Source organism: Sesamum indicum, linkage group LG5 (assembly GCF_000512975.1).
Source record: "Sesamum indicum cultivar Zhongzhi No. 13 linkage group LG5, S_indicum_v1.0, whole genome shotgun sequence".
NCBI lineage: Eukaryota > Viridiplantae > Streptophyta > Magnoliopsida > Lamiales > Pedaliaceae > Sesamum > Sesamum indicum.
The window spans coordinates 5549930-5576684 of NC_026149.1; the positions used below are offsets into that span (position 1 = coordinate 5549930).

The window sequence follows — 26755 nt, forward strand, 5'->3', positions numbered from 1 at the left end:
ATGGGGTCATCGTATTCATCCCCATAAATATTATTTTGACACCTCCTCTATCTTTTGGTAATTACAAAATACCCCCGAGGGTATTTCTATCATGAAAAATGAAATTAAAGTTTGACTACGTCAACAGATGCATTTTGGGATTTTTAAGACTGCTAAGGTTGGTTTCTGTAATTTTTAAAAAGACAGGGGTGGTTTGTGTAAAACACCAATAAGTAAAAGAGTGTACATGAATTATCTCTATTATATTTTAATTAATTTATTCATTTAATATTTAATATTGATAATTTAATTTTATTTAAATGAATTAACTTTTTTAATAATAAAATATTACATGTATTGACTTTTTTGCAACTGAAGTTATTACTCAAATTATTTTTTTGTTGTTAGCTATTACATATGAATTGCATATTTAAAAAGGTTAAACGCAATAATTTACCCCTGTGATATGTAAAATAATCAGATAATCCCTATGGGGAAAAAAAAAACAAATTATTCCCTGTATTTCAAAAAAATAAAGTAAATTACCCCCTTATCAACGGTTTAGAGATGGGGTAATTTGCTTCATTTTGAAAAACATATGAGACAATTCGCTATTTTATTTTTTACATAAAATTCTTTGCTCATTTCTCATATCACAGGGGGTAAATTGTATTTTTTTTTCTAATTAAAAATATGCCTTAATTTTTGTAACATTTGTGTGTACATGAATATTTTCTAAATAATGATATAAATAAAATAAAATAGAACTGATAATCAATTAAAAAATCCATTGATGTTAAATACAATAGTTAAGTAATAACAAATCTATAAAATAAACAAATAAAAGTAAAAGTTTAAAATCTTGGCTAAATATGTGCCAAATGGTCCAAAATAGCACCCTTTAAATTTTAATAACTCATAAATATTGAAAAATGTATAATAAAGTCAATATATACTTGAAACATGTACTAAATTTTTTTTAAAAAATAAAATTATATATTTATTGTGGATCCAATCTTTACCATCTTTTTATTACGAGCATATAAAGATACTAGTAAACATATATTGTGTTGGAAAGTTTTCAGTTTCGAGTAAGTGAAACAACGTTTTGAAATATAACAATCGGATTTAGAAATCAAAAGGAATTAAAACCACGTTGGAACAAATAACACAAAACAATTAGAAATGATATTAATGACAAGAAATTTAAATCGAAAACTTACAACGAGAAATTGTATCGCAACAATTCTCAATCCAATAGTAATTGTTAATTTAACCGAATCGCAGAATTACTGCTTGCCTTGAAGAAAATATACGTCCCGTGTCAATAGTGCACCGGGTACAACGTAATTTCTCTCAAGATTAGACGGTTGCAGTTTTTTCAATTTTATCACTATACTGAAAAACACCTCAATCAAACACTTAGAAACTCGTAACCAAAACTTTATAGCTCAAATCCCGACACGTTGGAGAGTCTGAATCTAACAGTTCACCTGAAGAAGACAATAATTGAACTATAATTCTCAATATTTTGACTACTGTGTGATAATAACTCAATGTTTGAAAAACTCCCACGTCTTGAAATACCAAAGTTTGAATATTTGCTTGCATCATTGATTTTTACATTTGTTCCCGAAAATAGATATAATCTATAATAATACAGAACATAATAAAAACAAAAATAAAATATCGTTTTCTTTAATTACTTATTGTTGTTCGTAATTATAAAAGTAGAGCATAAAATTTAGAATGCAAAGTAAACATCAATATAACAATAAAAATATACTTTTAGATATGCAAGTGATGGGGAGACCCCTTACTTTCAAACAAAATACTGAAAATACCTTTAATGAAGGGTATTTTCGTCATTTAAGAGCCTAGGATCCGCGCATTAATGAAGACGGGTCAGATAGACCCGTTTTGTGGCTGAAGACCCGATTCAGGGAGGGCCGTCCGACCGCAAATGCCTATCACCCTGATGGTGATGCGTGGCCCAAACAACAATATCCACATAGGCCTATAAGTACCTAGACGCATTACTTTTTGAGGTAATTGACATTTACTATTTTCAACCTACATTCTCCAGTTCACATATTTTTACTTCGAACAACTCTAACTTGAGCGTCAGAGGGTCGTTGTCGGGGACGAACCTGACGAGCCTCACGTTTGTGTTTTATCCTCATAATCCAATCACTAGATCTTGTGAGAGTACGTATCCGTGATCGAGATAACCAATCGAGGTCGCATATTTCGAGCGAGATCAGGAAGAAATATTTGATTTACAAAAGCAAAATAAAAAGAGAATAAATTGTAAATTTTACTTGAAATTGAAGTTGATAAAATTCTAAAAAATTGGAGAAGAGAAGTGACGTAAATGAAGAAAAATACTGTATACTTAATATATGTAAAAATTTGAGGAAGAGGATGTCGATTTAGCAGAGAACCAATCGTGAGTGGACAAGAGACGTGGAATGGGCATCGAGGAAGTGGAGGGGGAAACATATTGTTAATGTTGCTTATCGAACATTACTTGGTGCATGCATATACCATATATGGCGAGAGAGGAACTTGAGACGATTTGAGCACACCCATCGGCCGGAAAGTGTATTAGCTACTTGCATCATAGAAGACGTTAGACAGAGGATAATTAGTATTAATCTTTTCAGTTCTATTAGTACATGTGCACTTTATAGACTTTGGCGTATCCCTTGGTTTGTTGGGGGAGTCACCATTTGATTGTTGTATTTTACCTCTTTTTTTTAATGAAACTTACATTTACCCAAAAAAAAAAATTGAGGAAGAGAATTAATTGAATTAGCTTAAGTTAAGGAAAAATTATCGATTAAAAAGCAAATATCAAGCGTGATTAGTTGTTAAATTAATAGGTGAGTCATAAATTGGAGAAAATTAATTGAGATATTTGCATAATTTTTAAATCTGAGACCATATAAAGTTAGAAAACTGATGCACTCTATAAAAAAAATAGCTTTAATTAAGAATTGATTAATTAACTTAATCAAAGAATTTTAATTAATATATATTTACAAAAGTTGCAACCGGTTAAATAAGTGAATATAAATAGGTTTATTACAAAAGTATAAATATATATATATATATTCAAATTTAATTACACATAATATGTTATTTTTAATTTTATTTATTTAAATTTAAACTATTGATTTAAAATAGATAAAATCTACAATGTTGATTTATTAGTTAAGTTTGGACCTTAGATTGATCAAAATCCAAAGGTTATTACATAAGAACATAAACATTATTTTAGAATTTAAATTAAGAAAATAAAAAAAAATAGGAATACACGAAACGCGCCAGGTGGGTATTTTGCTTTATCTCTAATAACACAGAGGGTTATATTACTATTTTTTTCACAAGGGGATAAATTGCTCAATTCCCATAATAGGATGGTAAATTGCATTTAACTCAAATATTAGATGCAATTTTTCAAACCACAAGATCTACATATCAAATTACACAAAATATTAAAAAAAAAGATATAATTACCCCATAAATAAAATAAAAAAATAGGTCCTTTTGTATAGTATATAAGAATATTTTAATCAAATTCAACCCAAAAAATTGTGAAAACAAGCCTAAAAAAACACTAATTCACAATCAATACACGTGAAGGAATTGCATATTTTCTTAATACAAGAGATATAGAGCATTTTCAGAATATGAGATGGGCAAAAATGCAAATGAACTCTCTCAAAACAATAGCATGCGCGCGATGAAAGAAAGAAACAGAAATAGCCCATCTCCCAATGCACTTTCCTTTAATGAGATATAATAAACCAACCAAAGTGATAAAGCAAAAAGCACAAAAGTACATAAATATGAAAACAATACAATCCAACCATGTCAACATTAAAATACCCTCTTCCTACTTTCTACCCATCAAATCCTTTGTATAATTCTAATTTTATATTCTTTGCTTTTAATTTTGTATTATATTCTATTAAATATTAATAAATTTAAACTAATCATATAATATTATGATTAAATATAATTTTAAAAAAAAATTAACTATATAATAAATATAATACATTTACTCTGTGATTAATTTAATTCAACCAAACCTAATCCAAACAAAACATTTCGTAATTTAAAATTCTTACTTTAAATATAAATCCATCACTCTAAAGGTAGAAAGCACAAAAATCTAATGAACATTGCATTGCAAAGAATTTTTCATTTTTCACTAAAACGGGAGAATCCCATGCCATTTCAAACCTCACCATTAAAATTTACACTAATGTTACAACACCATCATCATCAACAGGCTGCCCCCTCACTTCACCATCCTAAATCAAGATTAACTCGAACTACAAACATCCATAAATAACAACCAAAACAAAGTGACCATCAACCCCACTAATTACCACTACACTCCCTAAGCTATTTCTGTCTCTCCCTCTTCTTCCAATCAAGCTCCTACAGGCGCAGCTACAGCAGGCTTCACTTTAGGAGGCCGGCCACGCCCGCGGGGCGCCCCTCCGGAGGCGGTGGAGCCGCACCCGCACCTTCTGCGGCACCCTTCGGCGGCCGCCCACGTTTTTTCCCAGAAACATTGCCAGTTGTACTTGTGGCCTTGGGTTTAGGCGGCGGCGGGGGAGCCGTTGGATCGCGGGATTTCGGAGGCCGGCCGCGGGGACGGGGGGGCGGCGAAACGGTGCCAGGCGGAAGTGGGGATTTGGGCTTGGGGGGGCGTCCGCGTCCGCGGCGTGGCGGGGCATTTGGGTCGGGTTTGAGGTAGTTGTTCTTGATGAAAAGGAGCTGGCCTGCAGATTTCATTTTGTTGAGGTGGTGAGTAAGGAGTGTGGAGTGAGCGGGCGGGAGATTTCCGTAGGTGGCTTCGATGTGCTTTGAGATTGAAGATTTATTTGAGCCGTTCTCCTCGTTTAATGCTTCAATTGCTGCTAAAATCATCTGTACAATATCACAATTTTGAACTGAATGTCAGTTTTTGGCAAATTTCTGAAAGGGAGAAAATTCTTCATTGTGGTTTGAGATTGAAGATTTATTCGAGCCGTTCTCCTCGTTTAATGCTTCAATTGCTGCTAAAATCATCTGTACAATATCACAATTTTGAACTGAATGTCAGTTTTTGGCAAATTTCTGAAAGGGAGAAAATTCTTCAGACAAAACGCCACTTGGGCTGCTAGAAACCTCAAAAACAAAGCAAACCCGAAACAGGGAAGCATGGAATTACAAATCTCACGCGATTTGCACAGAATTTTCAACTTAATTTCCAAGAAGATGCAGGTTATTGTCATAAAAACTTGAGCCCACAAAAGTAACAGAAAAGATAGGTTACTCAAAAAAACAAAAAGAGAGAGAACAATTCTGTTTACCTCTGGATACTGAGGCAAAGTGCCGGGAGGCACAGGCGGAGCCGGCGCCGGCGCCGGAGGTTGAAAATGATTAGCTTGCACTTCTTCACTCGCCATGCCACGAACAAAGTAAATCTTGGGCAAGAAAGATGGGAATTAAAAGCAGTGGAGCTACAGTAGGAGCAGAGAAGATTTTGGATGGACAAAATTGGGAGAGGGGAAGGGATATAAAAGGGTTCAACAGATCGGAGCTGGTAGAAGAAATGGAAAAAATTAAATAAACAAAGCGAAAAAACAAGAGAGGTATTGAGTGTTGATGGGACTGCATCTGCGGCTGGGGGTTCTTCTTTTCGTTCTGATCCAACGGTGGATCATGCCCCGACGATGTTTCACATGGATCGATGACGTGGCTGTGCTATTCCTTTATCTTATTTCAAAATGGGGCTCCAATTTGAAAATATATATTTGTGCTGGGTTTTATAACCTGTTCAAGCACTTCAACTGTTTCATGTGCGTGTCGCAAGCTTATTGGATGGTGATAAAATTCAAGAATTCTATGTGGGCTAATGTGCGTGGGTGTAGGTGGAGTCGAGAACATGGAAACAAATGCTCTGTCATGCGAGTGAGGGAAGTGGGTTCCACTGTGAGAAAGATAAAAACGAGCTCGTAATATGAGAAGCGTCTTATTTCATTTATGTTTATGTGGCTGGATTGTATAAATAAATTTGCATTCATTTAGATTTTATATCTATTTGTAATATATGCCGTGGTTTGATTCGAGTGAGAATGTCCAATTCTTTTTAAAAAGTTATAAAAGTGATACTAAAAATGGACTAATTCAAACAAATCAAAACTGCCTCAAAAGAAAAGAAAGAGATTGCATATCCTCGAAGTCCAACGTGTACCCTGAGAGGCCCAACTCAAGTAAGGATCCAGGGTGCCCTAAAAAGCCGAGTCCGAGTAGCATCCTATTAAGTCCCCCTAAGGAAATAAATTGACCAAAAAAGTCCAATCGACCCAAAAATAAGAAAGCCTTAATCTAAAAAGACCTCATAAATCCAATAGGAAGTTTAGGGATTTAAAATCCTCCTGTCAAAGTCAAAATTCATATCATATAATGTCCACGGGTGACTTAGATGGCAACCACATAGAATTTCTAGAGGCACACCTCACAAAATCAGATAAGGATTACTCGCCTTTCAGGGACACATAGTGCCTTTAGCTAGAAGTAGCCTATAAACCCTAAAAGTTTAGACTCGTCTGGGAGAAGGAGTTTCTTCAACCACCTCACCAAAAATCTGAAATGGCATCTTTATCCCTAAAAGATACCTTCATCCACTGCAGACTCCAACCGTCCCTCAAGAATCGTGAGCACTAGGGTGAAAGAATGTGGATCAGTCCGAAAAACATGGCATAAGCATGAAACAACAGAAATAACAATTCAAAGCGATAATTAAACCGAATCAAATGGGAGTTCCTTTTGATAATTCTCCGGCCTTTGGCCTTTTAAATGCATAAATTAACAAATAAATAACAAGCATTCACATGGCTAAGGAATTAAATAAAAGGAACAAAAATATAAGCAATGATTTACATTCCGATATGATTTCTATTCGTTTACATGCCATAACTCCGATCTCCATCGGATTTGTCCAATTGAGGATTCAACGTAAAATTTCTCTAAAATTAGTCCACACCACACCCGTGGATATGATCCCAGATTAAGTCCTACGATTTTAGAGTACATTGGAAAACTCACTGTTACATACTGATAGGGGATATATCCTCTTTTGAAATCCATCGTATTCGCCACATACTCCAACTGCACAAAATAAAGTTTATGATGATCATGCCTCACGATATAGTCACCGCTCGCTATATCAAAGACACATTTTTCGTAAGCACGTGACTGCCATGATTTCTCAAATTCGAAAACTAAACTAATACTATCGAAATCGAAAATCGCAGTCATACCAACCAAGCCTTAAGGAGGCTTCCATATGACGATTCTCTCGAGTCAGTTCAGTTAGTTGATTACTTTGCCAACTAACCCACTAAAATTGCACAGACGACTTACGTTTCCTGTTGATGAAACACGGCACAGTACTTAGTGCAAGTCTTTTTAGGACCCCCGATGTCCGATCTCGAGGTCCTCGATTTGAAACGTTTAAAATCGACCCTTATGAGTTAGTTTTATAACTGCCAAACCCATGCACTACCCCACTCCGCGGGTTAAACTTTTCGAACTGTGGGCATTTCGTTGTACCATTCAAACCCCATTCAATATTAGTGGTAAGCACAACGAAGCACACTGTCAATTTGATGAATTATTACCGTATTCATCAATTCACTATTATTTGATAAAAATTGGCGAACGACAAATAACCAATTCAATTGGCTTTTGGTTACCCATTCCAACATTTCGATGCATGCCTTGTCTCAAGGTCCTCAACAAATATTTTCATTGTTATAATCCAATGGTCAGCCTAACTACATACATGGACTATTCGATTGGTTTGTGGACTTTGTTGTGAGGTTAAAGCTAACAAAAATAATAAGCACAACACACATATTACTAAAACGAATACTTACTTTATTTGTACATTCAACATTAGATTATAAAAAATTGCTAAAAAGTATTGCAAAAATATCAATTTAATTAACTTTACGGTCACCTATTCTATCACTCTTTAGAACGGTGGCCATGATCTCCTCCCATGCTGCTCATCTCCATTAATAAACACATGGGAAGAAGAGCCCGTTAGTTTGCATGCATGGCTTTGTATACAAAATCCTGGTTCCAGTGCTAGGGTTTACATCTTCCTACCTCCTGGCAGCACTGAGCCCGTATCCAACAGCATAACATATGGGAAAATTGCAATCGGAAGTGGTGGATTTCCTGATAGAGCATTAACTCAAAAAAATAACATGAAATTATTCAAGTTCTGGATTTCCCACTTTCTGAAGGAAACCAAAAAAGAAAAAAAAAAAAAAAAGGAAAGGAAGCCAAGAAGAGACGAGAACAAGGAAGAAAAGAAAGAGAAAAGAGAGATAAATGGGTTCTTGCAGACCCTATTAAGATGGTGCCACAGTCACATGCTTTTGGTCCAATGCACCATGGACCTAATTAATAAATAAAAGGAATCGGGGTGCTGGTTGTGTAAAAGTCAAAACATAAATGGCCCAACACCAACTCAATCATGTTCTCTTGGGCTCTCCTTAAATGTGAAGTTAACCTGCAAAAATGAAAGAAAGAAGAACTAAAACTTTGGGTTGTGAAAAACTTAGCCCTCTCAAGAAAATTTCAAGTTTTAGTCTGCAAAAGATGCAAGTTTGTAGAATATTAAATTCATGCCCCATAAAATTGTGACATGTGGAAAATAATACATTAAAAATGAATTTCTATTTATATTATGAGAAGTTAATTCTTAAAGTAAATAGTTAATTAATTAGTAGTAATATTTATTTTTCAGCCTATCAAATGACGCCAAGTGTCAAATTTCATATTCTTGGTAAGCGAGATCATATCTTCCAAATTCAGCAGGTGCAGATCAATTTGGAAATGAAACCGTATCTTGTAAATGAAATCTAACAAATTATGAATGGCCAACCAAATCGTTTTACCTCATTGAGTAAATATGAAAAAGTTTTCTATCCTGCAACTATAAATAGTAGGGGTGTTCTTACAACATTTTAAAGACACACAATTGATGATACAAGTGAAAACACAAGTAAAATAGAGTTGAAGAAATCCTAAAATCCTCTATAACAAATCAAGAATGGCCCATAGGTGTTCATTGTAGAGATGAAGGAATGCCAATATTTGATTCAAGAATAAGTTGAAATACCCATGAATTAACTTTATCAAGGCACAAATCTACCTTAGCGGCACATCAAAGCTTCAATTCCACCAAAAAGTACCCAAAGTTTAAGTCAAATATTTCAAGTTTATAGCGTTTAATTTCAGAATATGTCAAAAGACCCTCAAATTAATGTTATTGAAGATCCAAATCAACATCAAAAGAGATTAAAATGTCGAGTTAACATTTGAGGTTGCCTAATTGAAAAACACATTCTTGAAACGAAGAATCAAAAGTTTCATGTAGAGACTTTGTACCGACAAGATGCTCAATTAAATCCAAGTATCATTTGTAATAATTTTCTTATTTCAATAAATTCAAAAATATGAAATTTGCACTACAAATCCTTTCGCATCTTATTTTGTGTTTTGCGCATGATTCCATTAAACGATTGGGGAGAGATTTTTTGTAAGTGGTGATGCATATTTTATTTATGAATTAAAATTTTAAATTTATGTTGCGCCTCTCTACCCACAACAAAATATAGTCATTGAAAAATAGTCAATAAAGCAAAATTGCGATCAACTTTGCAATTAATTTTCGATGGTATAATATATATGGCCTTCGGGAAATAGGCATTATTGTTGTGACGGGTATTTACGATAGCAATACACTTAGATGCAATTTCTTATTTTTGGGACAAAAAACAAAAGAAGTCGCAAAATTGACAATCATCTTTGGCAATGGAGTAACGACGGATTTTAGATGACCCAAGGAAAGTTTCAAAGGTTCCTCGAAATAGTGTTAGCTCCATCGCAAACACGATCCTGAAATTCCGACAAACACAATTTATCTCAAAACACTTCCGAAATAAATGGACAATAAATTATTTGTGACGTTATCTCCGACTGTCAGCGATGAATAAGTATTGACGATGATATTAGCGACGCAAACTCCGTCGCAAATTTCGGTTCTTTTGTTTCCGACGGCTTTCCAGATGGCATAGACGAACATGGTGTCACCATCACAGAAACGTCTCAAAAAGTGTCACTAATTGGACGAAATTATATCGTCACAGTAAATTGATTATTTTTTTATAGAGTAAAGTAATGTTATATAAAAATAAATAAAATTTAAAAATAGGAAATAGACGTAAAAAAATATGCCAATTAAAAATTACCATTATTATTAGTATAAACTTGCATATAATATTTTAAAATAAGGGACTTTGACTAATTACAAACATAATAGTTTTAATAAGTAATAATGTATTTCCCTTCAAATACATATTTTCCATGTGTATATATATCATATGTGATATTTTACATAGTTTCGATTCAATTTTTTAGGGGCAGTGATAATTTTGGTTTAGATTTAATTCAAAATAGCGAATTAAGACAATAAATAACAATTTAAGAACAAAAAATCTTAATTTAGCTTGAATCACGCACATGACACGCATGTGATCCCCTAATTTTGCTGATTTCTCTAAATTCCGACCACTTCGCATACGCAGATAAACTTTTTTAGCTTGTGCTTGCATGACAAGGTTGACGTGTTTAAGAAAACCACGTCATCCCTGCCAACTCACCTTGCCAGCAGGAACAGAGGAGGACAGCCTGTAAAATGGGGGAAGCTAAAGGTTGAAGAGAAAGGCATTGGTTACGGGAGAGGAGTGGTTGGAGACAGAACCGTGGGGAAATGCTTGCTGCAAGGAGATGAAGTGGTGTTGGTCGTCCTCCGAAGTGGTAGAGCTGACGATGGTGATTGGCTAAGAGAGGCGAGATAATTACACAAAGTCACGAATAAGGAGATGAATTGGAAAATGGCAATTTGGTAACCAAAATGGAAGGGTGTAGGCTCAAAATAGTTGCTGTGAGCTGAGGAGTATTTGGTGGTACTGTGACAGAAAATGGTGTTTAGACAGTGACAAATTGACAACGAGAAGAAAGGGTATCTAGGGTTAGAGGTTGAAACTTGTTATCCGATGAGGACACATGTGGTCTAGCGCCTGCAGATAGTGAGGCAGAGGGTGGTGCGCATGGCCAGAAAGTCGCCAAAAATATTCTCAGGCACCGGCCGATGGCGAAGATTGTGGAAGCTGCACTCAATGAAGTGGTGGTGGGTGGTGATAGGAATAAAATAAAATTAAAACAAAATGGGTGATTTTACAGGCATGCTGAGGTGGCAATGACGATATGTTTTCTTTTATCATGTCACGACTGTCACGTAAAATGAATCATATTATTTTAATTAATGTAGGCAAAATTACTTACCGAAATAGTTAAAAACCCTCAATATAAATAGATAATGCACAACACATGTGATGAATTCTAGCCAAATTAGGATAAATTAAATTAAAATTGACTGTTTTTAAAAATTACTGTCCTTAGTCTCTATTTTAGAATGTTTTTGAAACAAAAGTGTCACCACCCCTAAAAAACTGAATCAAAATTATATTTTTCCTTTAAAAACAATTAAAGTTTACACAAGATAACCACTTATATTAATTGCATGCACGATACAATATTAAGCAACGATATTCTTTGTACAACATTAAAATCATTAAGCCGACAAGGCAGGGAAGTGGGTTCCATCTACTGGGTATCTTGGAACAAACCCATTACAGACAAACATGCCTTAAGACTAATTACAATAATAATTATTATGCAGCGATTAGCAATATGGTTGGTAACTTGGTAGAAGGAACAAAATACATCAAATCTTTGCCTATGCATTCATTTTATAATTCGTGTTTACAGGTAATCCCCACATGGTTTGCCTCTTCTCATCTCCTTTACTCCCCCTCAAATCAACATTATTTTTGTTCACATGATAAGTTCTAGCTAGAGCTTGGGTTCATGCATTATTTTGTTTATATAAGTTGTTAGACGATTATCTCATTTAAAAATTTAAACTGTTAAATTGGGTGGTTGTCTTTGTATTTAAATCTTATTATCGCTCATTTATAAAAAGAAATTAGATTTTACGTACAGGGTTTGCACGTGATTGATGTAAGATATTAATATTAAATGATTGTATTTTTCAATTATATAAGTTTTAGACGAGGTGATCATTTAATAAAAATAATAGCTGAGAATTACGTACTTCGATCCTGCATGAAACCTACATAATCCTGCCTATGAAGCACATTGAGTGTGGTCAAGGATTTTACCTATAGGCAAAATTACATTTTTGGTTTTATAATTATAGGTTGTTAGCACTTTTGGCATTGTAACGTACTCCGTTTACATATTCACTCATTTTATTGACGAATTTAGTTTGAACATCTTATGTTTGGTCATTTTTTTGACAAATTTAGTTCTATGTTGATAATTTTGGTCCTCTTCACACTGTAATAGATCTTATTTTTGGTTTTGTAACTATGAATCATTACGACCAAAATTGTCAGTACATGAAAAAGACCATATATGAGATGTTCAGAACTAAACTAGTCAAACAAAGGACTAAATGTATAAATAAAGTAAATTACAGTATCAAAAAATACAAATAACCTAAAGTTGCAAGATCAAAAATATAATTTTACTTGCCTATATATTATCCTTGTATATATGTACATGCTTTTAACTACACCAACCTATCAAGCTACAAAACCAAAAGTGCAGAGCGCAGGAATGGCAAGTGACAGAGGAAACAAGCCGGTAAAGAGAGAAGGCACATACGTGTACAGTATCGTCCCACCGGCGTCTCTGAAAAATGCGATCTCCAAGGGGTGGGGGTCGCTCGTACGATCGAAAACTTACCGTGAGAGTAGTGATGATGGAGAGAAGAGGAGAGAGGAAGCAGCTACGGAATCGAGAAAATCGGTGTCGATTGTGCAGGAGAGGAGATCGGTTTCGTCAGAGATGGAAGCCAATGCGACGGGATCGGCAGCCGAATTACTTCAAGTGAGGGTGTTAGCGAGCGACATGCCGGCGCTCATGCAGGTGCACGCCTTCCGCTGTGCTAGAACTAGTTTCGAAAGCTTACGAAACTTTAGCTCCAAGCAAATGGCCTATAATATCAAGACGGTAAGCCGCTCATAACCGTACTCTTAGTTCTTTTTTGTTTAATCTTTGTTGTTTATTTTCTGATCCATTTGTTTTGTTTATTGTTATTTGATTGCTTTTTGCTTCTTAATTCCGTCCCAAAACTGAGTTTGATCACTTGATAGTAGGTGAAAAGTATTAGATCGAAATACTTTCTTTTTGGTATTTAATTTTCAAGATTGTTAGATCACAAATCATTTACCTTCAAATCATATAGATATTTTGAAAAAAAAAAAATTATTTCATATTAAAAAGGGTAATTAAACTATAAGGGGCTTTCTTGAAATTTGTCTTAATTATAAATACTCTATCGTTGTTTAAAAAATCATAAATATGTACTTTATTAAAATTATAAATACTCTAACAAATACCCTATATAATGAGTTGTCACAAGAACTATTTGTAATTTTAGGGGGTATTTATAATTTTTTAAATAATAGAAAAGGTATTTGTAATTATAATAAATGTTAGGGGAGTTTATTGTAATTTACCCTTTGAAAAAATGAAATCTTATTTTTAAGGTATTGTGAAAAATAAATAAGCGCAAATAAAATGAATTGTTTTATTTTTATAGTGACTCCGGGTCAACATCGATGACAAAAAAGAATCTAAAAGCTCGAAATATGACTCGGCACAATCCCCTAGCAAATTAAAAGTACTAATTATAATTTTAGTCCTGTAAATCAATTCTTACAGGACCAAAAATATCAACTCATAAGTTACAACTCCCTAAGTTATAGTAAAAAAATTCAATTTAATCAGGTTATGTGCAAATCACGTGCACTTTTTCAGCCAAATTGGGTGGAAAATGATGAAAAATGCTAAAATTTTAAGATTAAATTACGCAAATTAATTAATTAATATGGTCTTTACGAGACATTGTTTCTTCCTCGTCAGAGTAGAGGGTAAAATGCATTTTTCATCTTGTATATGTCGTGGGATGGAATTTTTGGTTAACTTCTATTTGAATTTTATAAGTGAGGATAATAATTTAATATAAAATTAATTATACTTAGATACTCTCTCAAAAAGTAAAATTATATTAGAAATTTTAAAATTATATTTACACCCCTTCTGAAAATTTATTGTTCACATCTGAAGACCTTTTGAATAAAAAATACTGATTTTAACAAAAAAAAAAAAATTGCATAAATTTTCAATTGATATTTTTATGTAACAAATTTGTACTTATGAAGGAAATATTATAATGATTTTAACCTCACTCCACACATATATATATAATACATTTATTTCTTTATAAGTACAAAAATATCCATGGGAATATAAAATGAAGGAAAAAGTTAAAAATTTACGTAATTTATTTTGTTGTATTATCATTTTCATTTTAAACCCTAACGGAAGGGTAAGGTATAAATCGAAAATTTTTTGGAGGTGTAATTATAATTTTAAACACTTACACCCTTTTTGAAGGTACTTACACCCTTTTTGAAAACTTATTGTTCACATCTGAACACCTTTTGGATGAAAATACTGACCTTAACAATAAAAATTGCATAAATTTTCAATTGATATTTTCATGTCACAAATTTATACTTATGAAGGAAAAAATATAATGAATTTAACCTCACTCCATATATATATATATATATATATTACATTTATTTCTTTACAAGTATAAAAATATCCATGGGAATGTAAATGAAGGGAAAATTAAAAATATACGTAATTTTTTTTTGCTTATATCAACATTTTTATTTTCAACCCTAACGGAAGGGTAAGGTATAAATCGAGAATTTTTGGAGGTGTAATTATAATTTTAAATTTTTCTGGGGGAAAGTATAATTCAGTAAAGGGTCTAAAAATTAACCCTTTAATATATTTAGCACATTTGGTCCAACTTCCGTCAAAAATGACAATTTGTTCGGAAAAAGACACATACTAGACACATGAGAACTCTCTTTTGCGAAGAATAGAAAGTATTGAAATTAGACTTAATTTTATGAAATATCGATATAATTTATTCAATTATTTATTAATTATCACTATTGATAAATAATTATGTATCTGAGGTACAATTTAATGAAAACAAATTTTCACAGATATTTGCTGATTATACTCTTATATATCAATGGATGTAAGAATAGAAAGTATTGAAATTAGATTTAATTTTATGAAATATCGATATAATTTATTCAATTATTTATTAATTATCACTATTGATAAATAATTATGTATCTGAGGTACAATTTAATGAAAACAAATTTTCACAGATATTTGCTGATTATACTCTTATATATCAATGGATGTATTTCCTTACCAAAAAAAAAATAATTATTCTCTACATTATATAATATAAATTAATATTATTTACCATTGATAAATAAAATCAATTTTAAAACTTAAGTTTTGATCACTGTTAATCAACATTAGCTGTGATTTTACTTATGGTTAAAATATTGCCAGAGATATAAGTTGTAGCGAATATTTTAGCCTCGTTTGAAGAACATTCGGCTAATAGTCGTTGCGGGTAATTTTTTATTTTTAAGCATGATAATAAATCATAATAAAAAACTATATTTCTTTTGGTGACTAGCTATATACATAATCATCACGAATAATATTTTAAGGATAATTCTTTTTGTTATTAAAATTTGAAAAAATGAATTATTACTACAACAGGAACAAAATTACGTTGATTCATATTATTATGTACTTTTAAGACTATCAGATGCTCTACCATTAATCTTATTTCCTCTTAGTGTTGTGGTAATCAAATAATTGTACAAACAAGACATGCAATGAATAAGACATGTATTGCACCTAAAGTCTATAAAACAAAAGATTGATCCGAAAGACAGATAATGATAATTTAATAGAATAATAATATTTATTATTTTGTAACAATAATAAAATATACAATATTATCACCGGTAATTATTTTGTGAATTTAATATTACCACTTGATTATTTTATCATTTATTATTATTATATTTTGTTGTAGTGGTGAGTTAAGCTGTCGAAAACCTGTGAAATATTTACAATGCGACCACAATAAAATAAGTGAGCGACAAAGAAAATACCCCCTTTTTTTTTTTTTGGAAAAGTTGTAATTTTATGTCCTACGTACAATTTATCTTTTTTTGTGATTTTACTTCCATTTGTTTTAAAATTCATCAGATTTTGTCTCATAAGCTATAAAAATTTGCAATTTTAATCCCAACCATAAATTTTCGTGTGCTCCATTAAGTAACGGATTATTGATTTAACGAAAGGAGCAGTAATTTGTATGCACTCCGTTAAATATTTAATGGTCCATTAAATAATTGGCCATTGATTTAACGGAGAGAGCACGTGATTTCCACGTGGTACGTTAAATATTTAAAAAAAATTGAAATAAAAATTACAAGTTTTTATAATTTATGGGATTAAATCTAGTGAGTACTAAGATAATATAATAAAATAAAAGAAAAATCAATTGTGGAACGTAAATTGTAATTTTTACGCCTCTTTCCTAATTATATATATATATATATATGTATGTGTGTGTGTTGGAGTGGGACTGAAGTATGAGCATATATTATAAAATATTGCAGAATATTTGAAGTCAAATCATGTAATGATCATGTATGCAAATGTGTATCCATGAATTGACAGGAATTTGATAAGGTGTATGGACCGGCGTGGCATTGCATTGTGGGTTCAAGCTTTGGATCATTCGTAACCCATTCCACCGGCTGCTTCCTCTATTTCTCGATGGAAAAGCTGTACGTTTTGGTGTTCAAGACCAGAGTTCAAAGGGCGCTCCTTCATCAAACCTAGCATCCAGCCACACATGTCTCCAATGGTTAAAATTTGTGTGGTTTCCTACACTGTAGATTGCATTGTATTTTATATAGATAAATCAAAAACGTTATTTATGTTGGTAGCACTAATAATAGGGCTTGATTCATCATATTAGTATTAACGAAAAGAGCAAATCAAGGACGAGGTGGATAAGTGAGAAAGTGCATTTACTCGCTGGTGGGAACCCTCATGTGCAGATGATGATGTCATTACTGTATGATGTATTATTTCACTTGACTCTTCAAGATTTTAAATAGCAATTTCTCATGTTGGGTATTTGATGGAGAACTTCTTTCTAGGAACACTACGTTTTTTAAAACAAACACCTTTTATTATGAGGGATCATAGAAATAAAATCCCACAGTCTTTTTAGGATATCCAACAAACCTATACAAATTGGACCTCAAGTCTAACTTGTCTCCCATTAGTCTCCTGATGTACGTGGGACTTCCGCATACATTAAGGTTTTTATAGGAAGCAGGCTTGCCATGTCATATCCCATATGGAGTTTGGGCCACGGTCTTAGACTCGCTATGTTTAGCAATCTAGCTGTCGTATCAAGGCCATAGCCCCAGAAGGACTAAGGTAGTTCAGTGGAACTCATCATCAATCAATCTATGCTCAAGATGGTTCAAATCCTCATTTCAGAGATGTCATTCAGCTCTTGCACATTAGGAAGGGTCCACTGAAAGAAATTTTATTTTTTTTAGATAGTCCAAGAATTCACCACTCAAATACTCACTACCTCAATCTAATCCAATGACTTTAATTTTGATATCAGTTTTGTTCTCTGTTTGAAACCTAAAATTTTTGAACTTTCCAAAAGTATGTTATCCAAATTGTTCAACAACAGAAAAATATAATTTGATAATGCTAGGTTAGACAACGTTATCCTATCAACTGTATCTTAACATGATCACAAATAGCTAAGCATACCTAATTCTATAACCACTATAGCAATAGCCCTGTCATTGCCAAGTTTTAGGACCATCCGTCTTAGTCTTCTACTCTTTTTTACCACCTGTAAACCATTTACAGATTTGAGCTCTACGGATATCCAATACCCAAGAAGTAAAATAGTAATCATGTTATAGCTTAATAACATATGTAGAGAGGAGTTAGGACACTCTATTTTCCAATGCCCCTTTTACAACAATTGATGCAGACGTCTTTTGCAATTTTTGATTGCTGAACTGCTTTCTTCTTCCGTTTGCCCATGCCCAATGGGGCAATAGGAACCATTTGAGGGATTGCAGCAACAAATGCTGTCTTACCCTTCTTTCTTCTCTAGCGTTTGGCCCCTTTGCCAAATTTTTTTAGGTGGAAACCTCCCCAACTAATACCAACGATACAGACTTTTCAATCGTTGCCTCGTAATGGACCAATATATTTACCAACTCATGAAAGTTTTTGTCAAGTCCATTCATGTGATAATTCACGATAAACAAATCAAATGAATGAAGAAGAGACTGAAGGATCACATCACTTTTTTAAGATTTGGATTGAGGTTCTTGAGCTTCTCCACAAGGATGGCATCTTAACCCCATACTTTTTGTACAAAAAATATTTCAATCATCTTGGTACCAAAAAACTACTTTTGACGCAACACATCTAATATACGGGTCTGGAACCGCATAAACTTTGCTTATATGAAGCACCATCGACTTGACATCATCGTGCCTATGTACTATTTCTGGATGTCATTGGTCATTGAAGCCAGTATGATACTACGGACCTTTCGCTTGTCCTCGTACCACTTTTCAAACGTCAAACATTTTTCAGGTATGGACCTTTTCGACAAGGCCCAAGGAAGAGATCTATCTAAAACATAGGTTTGATTCTCGAAATTTAGGACAGTTATAAGATTTTATAGCTAGTCATTGTCGTTTGTTCCGTTAGATTTATTAGTCTCAAATCATTGCAGTGAGTGGATTCTCATACATCTACATCTAACGTGAAGCAAAAATTTACCAGATTATCTTAATATTAAAAAAGTCAAGGGTTTTCAATCATTTACCCCTCCCTCTATTTCTTTAAAAAGTTCCCACTCAAATTGGCTTTTTAAAAAATCATTTTTCATTGGACTTAGAGTCGACAAACGCAATAATGAATTTTGCTAAATATATATTGAGAGATAGATACTAAAAAGTATCAAAATAAAAATTTATTAATTTTGATAACCAAATATAAAATAAAAGCCAACTTGTTCAAATAAAAAAAAAATATATCAGTAGAAATTTATGCATACTTTTCTTAATGATATTTATTGTTTTTTTTATTTAATATTTAATGGTAAAGTGACCATTATATAAGAAATAAATAAAAAATACAAATTCAATACCAAAGTAATATTAATAGTAAAACTTTGATACTAAGTAAATCATCTATAATTACTCATATATCTATGTGATATTAATTGCAAAATTCGAATACTAATTAATTAAATATCAAAATAATATTAATAATAAAATATGGGTAACAAAATAAATTTTACTCCACATATTAGGTCCCCAAATGCAAATACAATATAAAAATATTTTTGACTAAAAGCTGACCACCGTTAACTGAACCCTCTCGGAAGAAAAGAAACACAGACAAAAGCCAAAAGAGAGCACATTGCACAAATTCTGAAGTGGAACCGCGAAGAAAGCAGGTGGTGAATTGGTGTAGGGGAATTTCGTGGGAAGTTTGAGCATGGGCAGTAACTGGTGTTATAAACTCTGCTCTTCTCCACTATTCCCTTCTTCCTTTTCTTCTTCTTCAATTCCGAGGAGAGTAATATTCTCAGTTTGCCCTCCTCCTCGTTCTGTTCTATCAGCTTCCCATCACATTGTCAGCAGTGAATTCACTTGGGACGACGTCTTCAACTTCCAAACGCACCAACCTGTCAGGTCTGACCTCAGCGGCTTCGTTGAGAAAGTGAAACTCTGCAATCGCAATTGTGTAATCCCTTTCACTTAATTTCCCCAACCCCCTACGCCTGCTTTGTTTCGCACACGCACGCACGATAGTTCGTGCTCGCTTGATAGTAGTTTATGCTAATCGTGGGATGCATTTTCAGGAGAAGCAATGTGAATTTCACCCTTTTGTAATTGAAGGGCACGTCGTTGGCTATGTTCACCACGGGTAAATCATGCCATTTGACCACAATTTTCAATTTTGACTTGTTAATTTAGGCTATTTCGTTGTCTGTACCATCAAATTCTTTCCTATATGGTTAGAGTCTTCAGTTTCATGCCTTCAAGATTTCCAAGAGAAGAACACATGTTTGTTGTCCCATACAATGGGTTGCTCATGCCTAAAGAGAAAGAAGAGAATGTAGCAGTCATGAATGAACCAAAAATTATTTGGCAAAGTAGATTCCTCACAATTGCTCCAGTATGAGCTAATTGGTCGAATGATGATGCTCTTTAGGTTACCATATTTGGCCTACACTAGAATTGAATGATATGCAGAAGAAAGTAGGAAAAATACTAATGCTACAGCTTTGGTTTTTTGTGTGGGATAAGCTTGTGAAGGAGCAAGCTATCGGTGCCTTATGGGTGTTACTAGCCTTCCCATATCCCCTGAATTCCCCTAGTCTTCCCTCCAGTTCCATAAGGCAGAAAGTGAAATGCGATTTGGAGGCCAAGCCAACCCAGCAGTCATCCTGCAACTTAGGTCATCAGAAAGAAACAAGATTATGAGTATAAAGACACATACACTGATTGATTATAGATGATAAAGGAGGGAACTTGATGAACTGATTATAATAGTGGTTAGAGCTGCTTTCTTAAAACGCTTGGTGAGGGAGACTGCCGTTCATAAATCTCTAACAGTATCAAACAGATGCTTCAATGCTACTTCTGTACCTTTTTGTCCTGACATGCCTCCTCGAATGATGCACACTTGTATACAACTGATAGGACAATTTGACGAAGAAAACATGTCTATTCCATTCCATTCCAGCAATCCGACTCCCATGGCTTCGCAGTTTGCTGTGTCTCCATGTTTTCCGATTGGCTGAAAAAAATTATTTTGTTGAGAAATCCATGTACCAGTGTCCTTCACTGCAACAGTGTTCAATTCTAGATTTCCCTTTAGTGGCAGTTCAATGCAGTGTTCATCAGCTGTTACTAATCATCGGAGAACCAGACCTGCAAACTACCATTTGTGGATTCTGCAAGTAAAATTGTCAGAAGATAATTGTAGCTATTAAATGCCCATAATGCAGAAAACTGGGTACTTATTAACCTAAATTCTGCACTCTGCCAGCCTTTCAGTGGTTTAAAACCCAAAATTTGTTATGAGTTTTAGGTTTTGTTTCTTAATATTTCCATGTAAAGAAACACTGCATAAAAGCCTTCCAATTCATATTATGCTGGACATTTGCTGATATATGTATATTTATTCATCTCTTTTCTATTATTTTAAAGTTCATAAAAAAAACTTAGATATTTTTATCCTTAATTTCCTTTATCAAGTACTTGATTGAAAGGAAGCATGTAGGTTATGTGGGATCAGCCTGGACATTTACTTTTACAGGATTTGATGCTGCTAGTATATGATCTATTTCGTGCCTTGTGATCCAAAATTAAGTCATGAGGCACATTTTGCATTATTGCAAAGTAGACAATTAACTCTTTCAATTAGCTAACATTAACCTCAAATAAGTCCTATTGTTTCTTAGATTTATCTATCTGATCTGTAAACCTACTTAAAGGAACTCAGAAAGGCTATCTTACTTCGACACCCTATGGAATCAATTATATCTTCTATTCATATGGTGACTTCTTCATGCCCTAAGCAGATTTGCTAACCACCTGAGGGAATATCAAGATGTATTCACTTTCCCAAGGAACACCTCGTGTGGCAGCCACTTAGGATGCCACATAGAATTACATCCGAAGCTGACTACATCAGAGGACAGGACAAAAGCTGTTGGAGATGTAGTCGCGTGCTTGGGTGAAGAACTTATTCCAGGAATACGAAATGAGGTAGTTGTGATTACAAACTTTTTGATTTTCTCATGATACACTCTCAACTACCTTAAGAAATCGCAAAACATATCGGTATATTTTTTCTTTCAATGACTTGCTGTTAGAAAATTGCAAAACATATCAGTATATTTTTCTTTCTATGACTTGCTGTTATTTTTCTATTTACAGCTCTATCCTGTCACATCTTCTTTTGGGGCCCCATCATTTTTCTCACTGGAACGCGCAGCAGCACCATACTTTGGAATAAAGGTAACAAAGTTTGTCATATAGTTTTTACTTGTTTCCATCTATATTTTAATCTGATCACTACTTTGTGAAATAAGGACTTTAACATTGCAATTGGATTGACAAACTTGGAGTTGGTGATTTTAGATCCACAATGACAAATCCCCCTCGAATTTGTTCTGGTAACTCTATAGTACAGAGGATTTAAGATTCCTGAAAACTTAAAGCCTTTTGTTGAATAAAAATTTATGTTTAACCTGCTAAGGTTTGTAAAACCATACACACACAACTGGAAAATTGTGGAAAGACATAAATGGCCTCACAGCATTCCAACCAAAGTCAAAATAAGATCATCTTGTATTTGAATGATCAAAATTATTTTTGGACCAAAATATAAGCCTATTTTATAAGGGTGTTTTTGTAATATTTTGAACAGTCATAAATTGATTAATAAAGATCAATTGTCCAATTCTTATTTCATTTAAATCACAGTCCACATTTGACTTTTAACTAGAATAGCCTATAGTTTTGTAGATAATAGTCATATACTATATATATTTTAAATTTTATATATAGTTTTTAAATATAAAGAAGAAGATCTTTTATATTTCTTAGATATCCGGATATATATTTTATGTATTCTTATATATTATACATTTTATGCGTAACCGTAAGTTTGTATTTGTAGAATGTCAAATCATAATCATTCAGTTTAAATCGATTGAGATATTATTGAGATAAGAACTATTGATTTATATCAAGAAAAGAATATTACAAAAACACCTGTTGTATTACTCATTAATTACGAATACCTGCATGTGCATGTAAAAGAAACTTACACTCAAGCCAAAAAGGTGTTTTTGTTCATAGAAATTGGTAAATACAGGTAAACAAAATTTTCCCCGCCAACTGTTGGGCAAATTCGAAAGTTCACATAAGCCTACTGTAGGAACCCTAACAGAAGGGGACAATGTGAAACGGGGCAAATCTCGAGGGGTGTTAATATTACTTTTAAGCTAAAGAAGAGATCTTTATAATTACAACAAACTCAGGGGTGTAATTGATATGGACTGATAAGCCGGATTTGCAAACAATGCAGAGGTAACATTCACATTTTGGTCATTTTGACTGTGCTTAAGCAGATCTCATCTCTTGATGGTTGTAAAGAGTTAATGAAGATATCTATTAATTTTGAGCTATTATCATGCTAGGCCTATGGGGTTCATATGAATGGCTATGTGCAAAGAGGCAACCAGAAGTATCTGTGGATAGGAAAGAGAAGTAAAGTAAAACCTACATATCCTGGAAAGCTTGACCATCTTGTTGCTGGAGGCCTGGTATGGCTTGATCTTCTATGTCGTGTTTGTTGTATTGTTGTTTGTGCTCATTAACATATGGTTGCAAGCATTTCTACAGTTCTACTATTTCTTAAAATCTGTCCATCTTCTGGTTCAACATTCAGACTCACTTGTTTGTTTGCTTGTTTTATTTTGCTTTTATGTTTTTTATTTTTTTATTTTTGATGTGTGAGGAATCTAGACTAGCTTTGCTCATAACACACTAAATCACTATTTCCGAAACGTCATTCTGCTGGTAGTATTATAGCTTTTCTGTTTTTGAAAAAGATTTTTATGTACACGAGTATAGCCGCATGGGATACCCTGTGGGGAGAATCTTGTAAAGGAATGTGAAGAAGAAGCTGGCATACCAAGATCTATTGCCAGCCAGTAAGTTTTTCAATTCAATACCTGGGCCATCCAACTTTTAAGAAAAATGTCAAATTTTCCTCCTAGATGACATCCTTCTTTGATGAATCAATAAATGATTAGATGCTTTTGTTTACTCAGAGCCAAAGCTGTTGGGGCTGTATCTTACTTGGACATTGATGGATATAGATTCAAGAGAGATGTTCTTTTCTGTTATGATCTAGAGCTTCCTGAGGACTTTGTTCCTGAGAATGAGGGTGAGTTTGTCAAACTTTCTACTACAAAAAATAAATGAAAGCTTGTGTGAAGACATATTTTTTGGTCATGGCAGATGGAGAGGTGGAAAGCTTTAAACTAGTCCCCGTCACACATGTTGCAAATATCATAAGCAGTACCCAATTTTTCAAGGAAAATTGCAATCTTGTCATTATCGATTTCCTCTTCCGCCATGGGTATGTTATCTTTCCATTGTCTAACATGTTCTGAACTGTGCCTGATGCCTTACTGATATAACCCTTCTAGTGATGTGAACTATACAACATAATCGATCAAGTATGGTGTCTTCAAAAGTTTCTACTGTGTATAAGAAAAAGAATTACTTTAGTGACTGAAGTTGGAATCAATGAGTCATCATTCTTTTTGTAGTTGTAATATTAAATCCATCAATATTTTGATAGTTAAGATCGACTCTATGGAGCTAAGGCGTTGTTTTTTAATTCATAACCTTCAACCAATTGAATGCTAACAAAATGGAATCATATACCTCTCTTGCTCCTTTCTGTTTCTTCCTTCTTGGTCCAATGGCATTTGCCAATACTGTGCTTAACAATCTGAAACATGCACATTCCAAAGATGAAATACCCGCCTTGCTACTTTTCTGAAGTGAAAGTCTGTTTTACTTTCCTGCGTGTTAGTATTGCCTTGTTTTCAAATATGTGCAGGTATATTAAGCCTGAGGAGTTAGGATATCTGAAGCTACTGCAGAGTCTGAGAAGTGGAGATTGCACCTAAATGTTGTTCAGTTCAGAACAGAGCATACTCTATTACTCGGCCAGAATAGATACATTACGCGGGAATTTGTTTGCGCTACTCTTTCGTTACCCTTTTTCCTTCTGCGCATGTTCATGTTTCCACATGGTTAGTCAGTGCTTGCAAAACACTTCAGGTACTAATTCTCAGAAGAAGTGGCAAGTGATTGGGAAGTAAAAGTTCTTTGTGTATAGAAATTATGTTCAAAATGAAAATAAACTATAAACCAACTTTTACTGAAGTTGTGATAATGAATCCCTTCTGCATTTGGCACGCATGACTCGAAATTGCTTGAACCTTAAGAGGTGATTTATTTTTGGGAGTTTGATTAAATAAATTAATAACAGATATGATTGATTATTGCAGGATTAGTTAAACAAATACATCATGAAATAAATCTTCTGGTTATTATTATCTTTTAATGATTTCCTGTAGCTTATCAAGAAGAGTAAGAATAATCTCCTATCTAAAATAGTTTAATTACTAATTTCTCTCCTCTTATGGTAAAAAGATCAATCATCTAACATTAACCAAAGTCTCCATTAGATTTTGCAGAAGCCCTAGCAAAACGAAAATTAGTTCGTTAACTAGATAAAACATTAAAGAAAATTACATAAAAAAATTCAAGGAGTTGAAAGTCGGGCGTGAACGGTTTGTCACTCCGACATCTGATTAACTTCTCTATATTTTAGTTGTCTTTTTCTTCTTCGTGTTCAGCAATCTTTTCCCTTTTTCTCCAGCAAAAAGAATGACAATAGCCTTCTTCCTATCTGCTATTTATATTAGTTCCCTAGATATGATAAGGAAGACAACCTTTAGTTAGTCTAATTCTCTTTCTTTCTTTTCCTATCTCCTTCTACCATATTTCTTTTCAATAGATACAAGAGACTGCACATAATATTTTGACTCAAGAATTATGTTGGGGCTTTTCAATTGCCCACTATCGATGTACGATATTTCATTGTTACTAGTAAAATTGGATTCAATTTTTTGTTAAACGGACTCCTGATAACCTGTGGGTTATGGGTTAAACTAAATTTGAATTTCTGTTCTCTGGATTTCTGATAATCCGTAGGTTATGAATTATCCTTGATATGTTTTTTGCTGCATATTTGAATTTTTCTTACACTTGAGATGTTTTCTTGCAACTTGCTCTTTCTTTCATGAAAACACCAAAATATCACAAATAAATTTAAGAACAAACATTATTACAAGAATATAGAGATATCAACAACAAAATGTAGCATATAATTTCACTAATCAGAATCAGATCAAAGAGAAAGTTCGATTAATTGAAATTTCGGGACGCTATTCACTAAACCGAAATGTTCAATTTGGTTTGGTAAAAATCGAACTTATTTTGATTCAGTTTGATTTTTACATCGAATTAATAAAAAATTATAAAAGAAAAAGGTAATGGTAATTTATTTGTTATAAATTGTTAATAATTATAATAAATAAGTATGTATTAATTATAAAATTATTATTTTTTTGTTATAAATACATATATTACGATATTTAATATTTATATATATTCATAATGTAATATATTTTTATATATATATTTTAAAAAATTCAGTATTATGTTCGATTCGATTAATTGCCATAAAAAATTAAAATCGAACTAAATAATTAAAATTTGAAATTTGTTTTTTTTTTTCAAAAAGCAAACTGTATTTTCAATTCGAATAATTCAACTAAAAATTGCAAGCCCCTATCGACCAGGTTTTGTCTTAATCGATTTTTTTCTTTCTTAATTTTAATTATTGCTGCTGCTTTCACGATTTCAAGTGCTACTGAACCCCCCCCCCCCCCCCCCCCACCCCACCCAAC

At 33.2% G+C, this 26755-nt stretch overlaps 3 protein-coding genes across 3 annotated transcripts; 2 read left to right on the forward strand and 1 right to left on the reverse strand.

Annotated features, from left to right (window-relative positions):
• LOC110012009 (HMG-Y-related protein B-like) lies at positions 4144-5768 on the reverse strand. The gene is given in 3 exon segments (XM_020694022.1): positions 4144-4495; positions 4498-4926; positions 5352-5768. Coding segments are annotated over 3 exon segments (597 nt in total). The 5' UTR covers positions 5448-5768; the 3' UTR covers positions 4144-4423.
• On the forward strand, positions 12736-17259 carry LOC105162173. The gene is made up of 2 exons (XM_011080141.2): positions 12736-13161; positions 16795-17259. The coding sequence occupies exons 1-2, from the start codon at positions 12766-12768 to the stop codon at positions 16957-16959; spliced, it is 561 nt and encodes a 186-aa protein (XP_011078443.1). The 5' UTR covers positions 12736-12765; the 3' UTR covers positions 16960-17259.
• Positions 19563-25199, forward strand: LOC105162102 (nudix hydrolase 20, chloroplastic-like). Its single transcript, XM_011080040.2, has 9 exons — positions 19563-19926; positions 20045-20109; positions 21773-21959; positions 22131-22211; positions 23399-23524; positions 23835-23914; positions 24035-24150; positions 24225-24345; positions 24835-25199. The coding sequence occupies exons 1-9, from the start codon at positions 19678-19680 to the stop codon at positions 24902-24904; spliced, it is 1095 nt and encodes a 364-aa protein (XP_011078342.1). The 5' UTR covers positions 19563-19677; the 3' UTR covers positions 24905-25199.

Bases quoted from the DNA above. Each gene is read 5' to 3' on its own strand.
- LOC105162102 (XM_011080040.2), top strand. From the start codon at position 19,678: ATGGGCAGTAACTGGTGTTATAAACTCTGCTCTTCTCCACTATTCCCT. The intron at 20,110-21,772 runs GTAAATCATGCC...TGCCCTAAGCAG, and splicing joins GTTGGCTATGTTCACCACGG to ATTTGCTAACCACCTGAGGG. The intron at 24,346-24,834 runs GTATGTTATCTT...AAATATGTGCAG, and splicing joins GATTTCCTCTTCCGCCATGG to GTATATTAAGCCTGAGGAGT.
- LOC105162173 (XM_011080141.2), top strand. From the start codon at position 12,766: ATGGCAAGTGACAGAGGAAACAAGCCGGTAAAGAGAGAAGGCACATAC. The intron at 13,162-16,794 runs GTAAGCCGCTCA...ATGAATTGACAG, and splicing joins TGGCCTATAATATCAAGACG to GAATTTGATAAGGTGTATGG.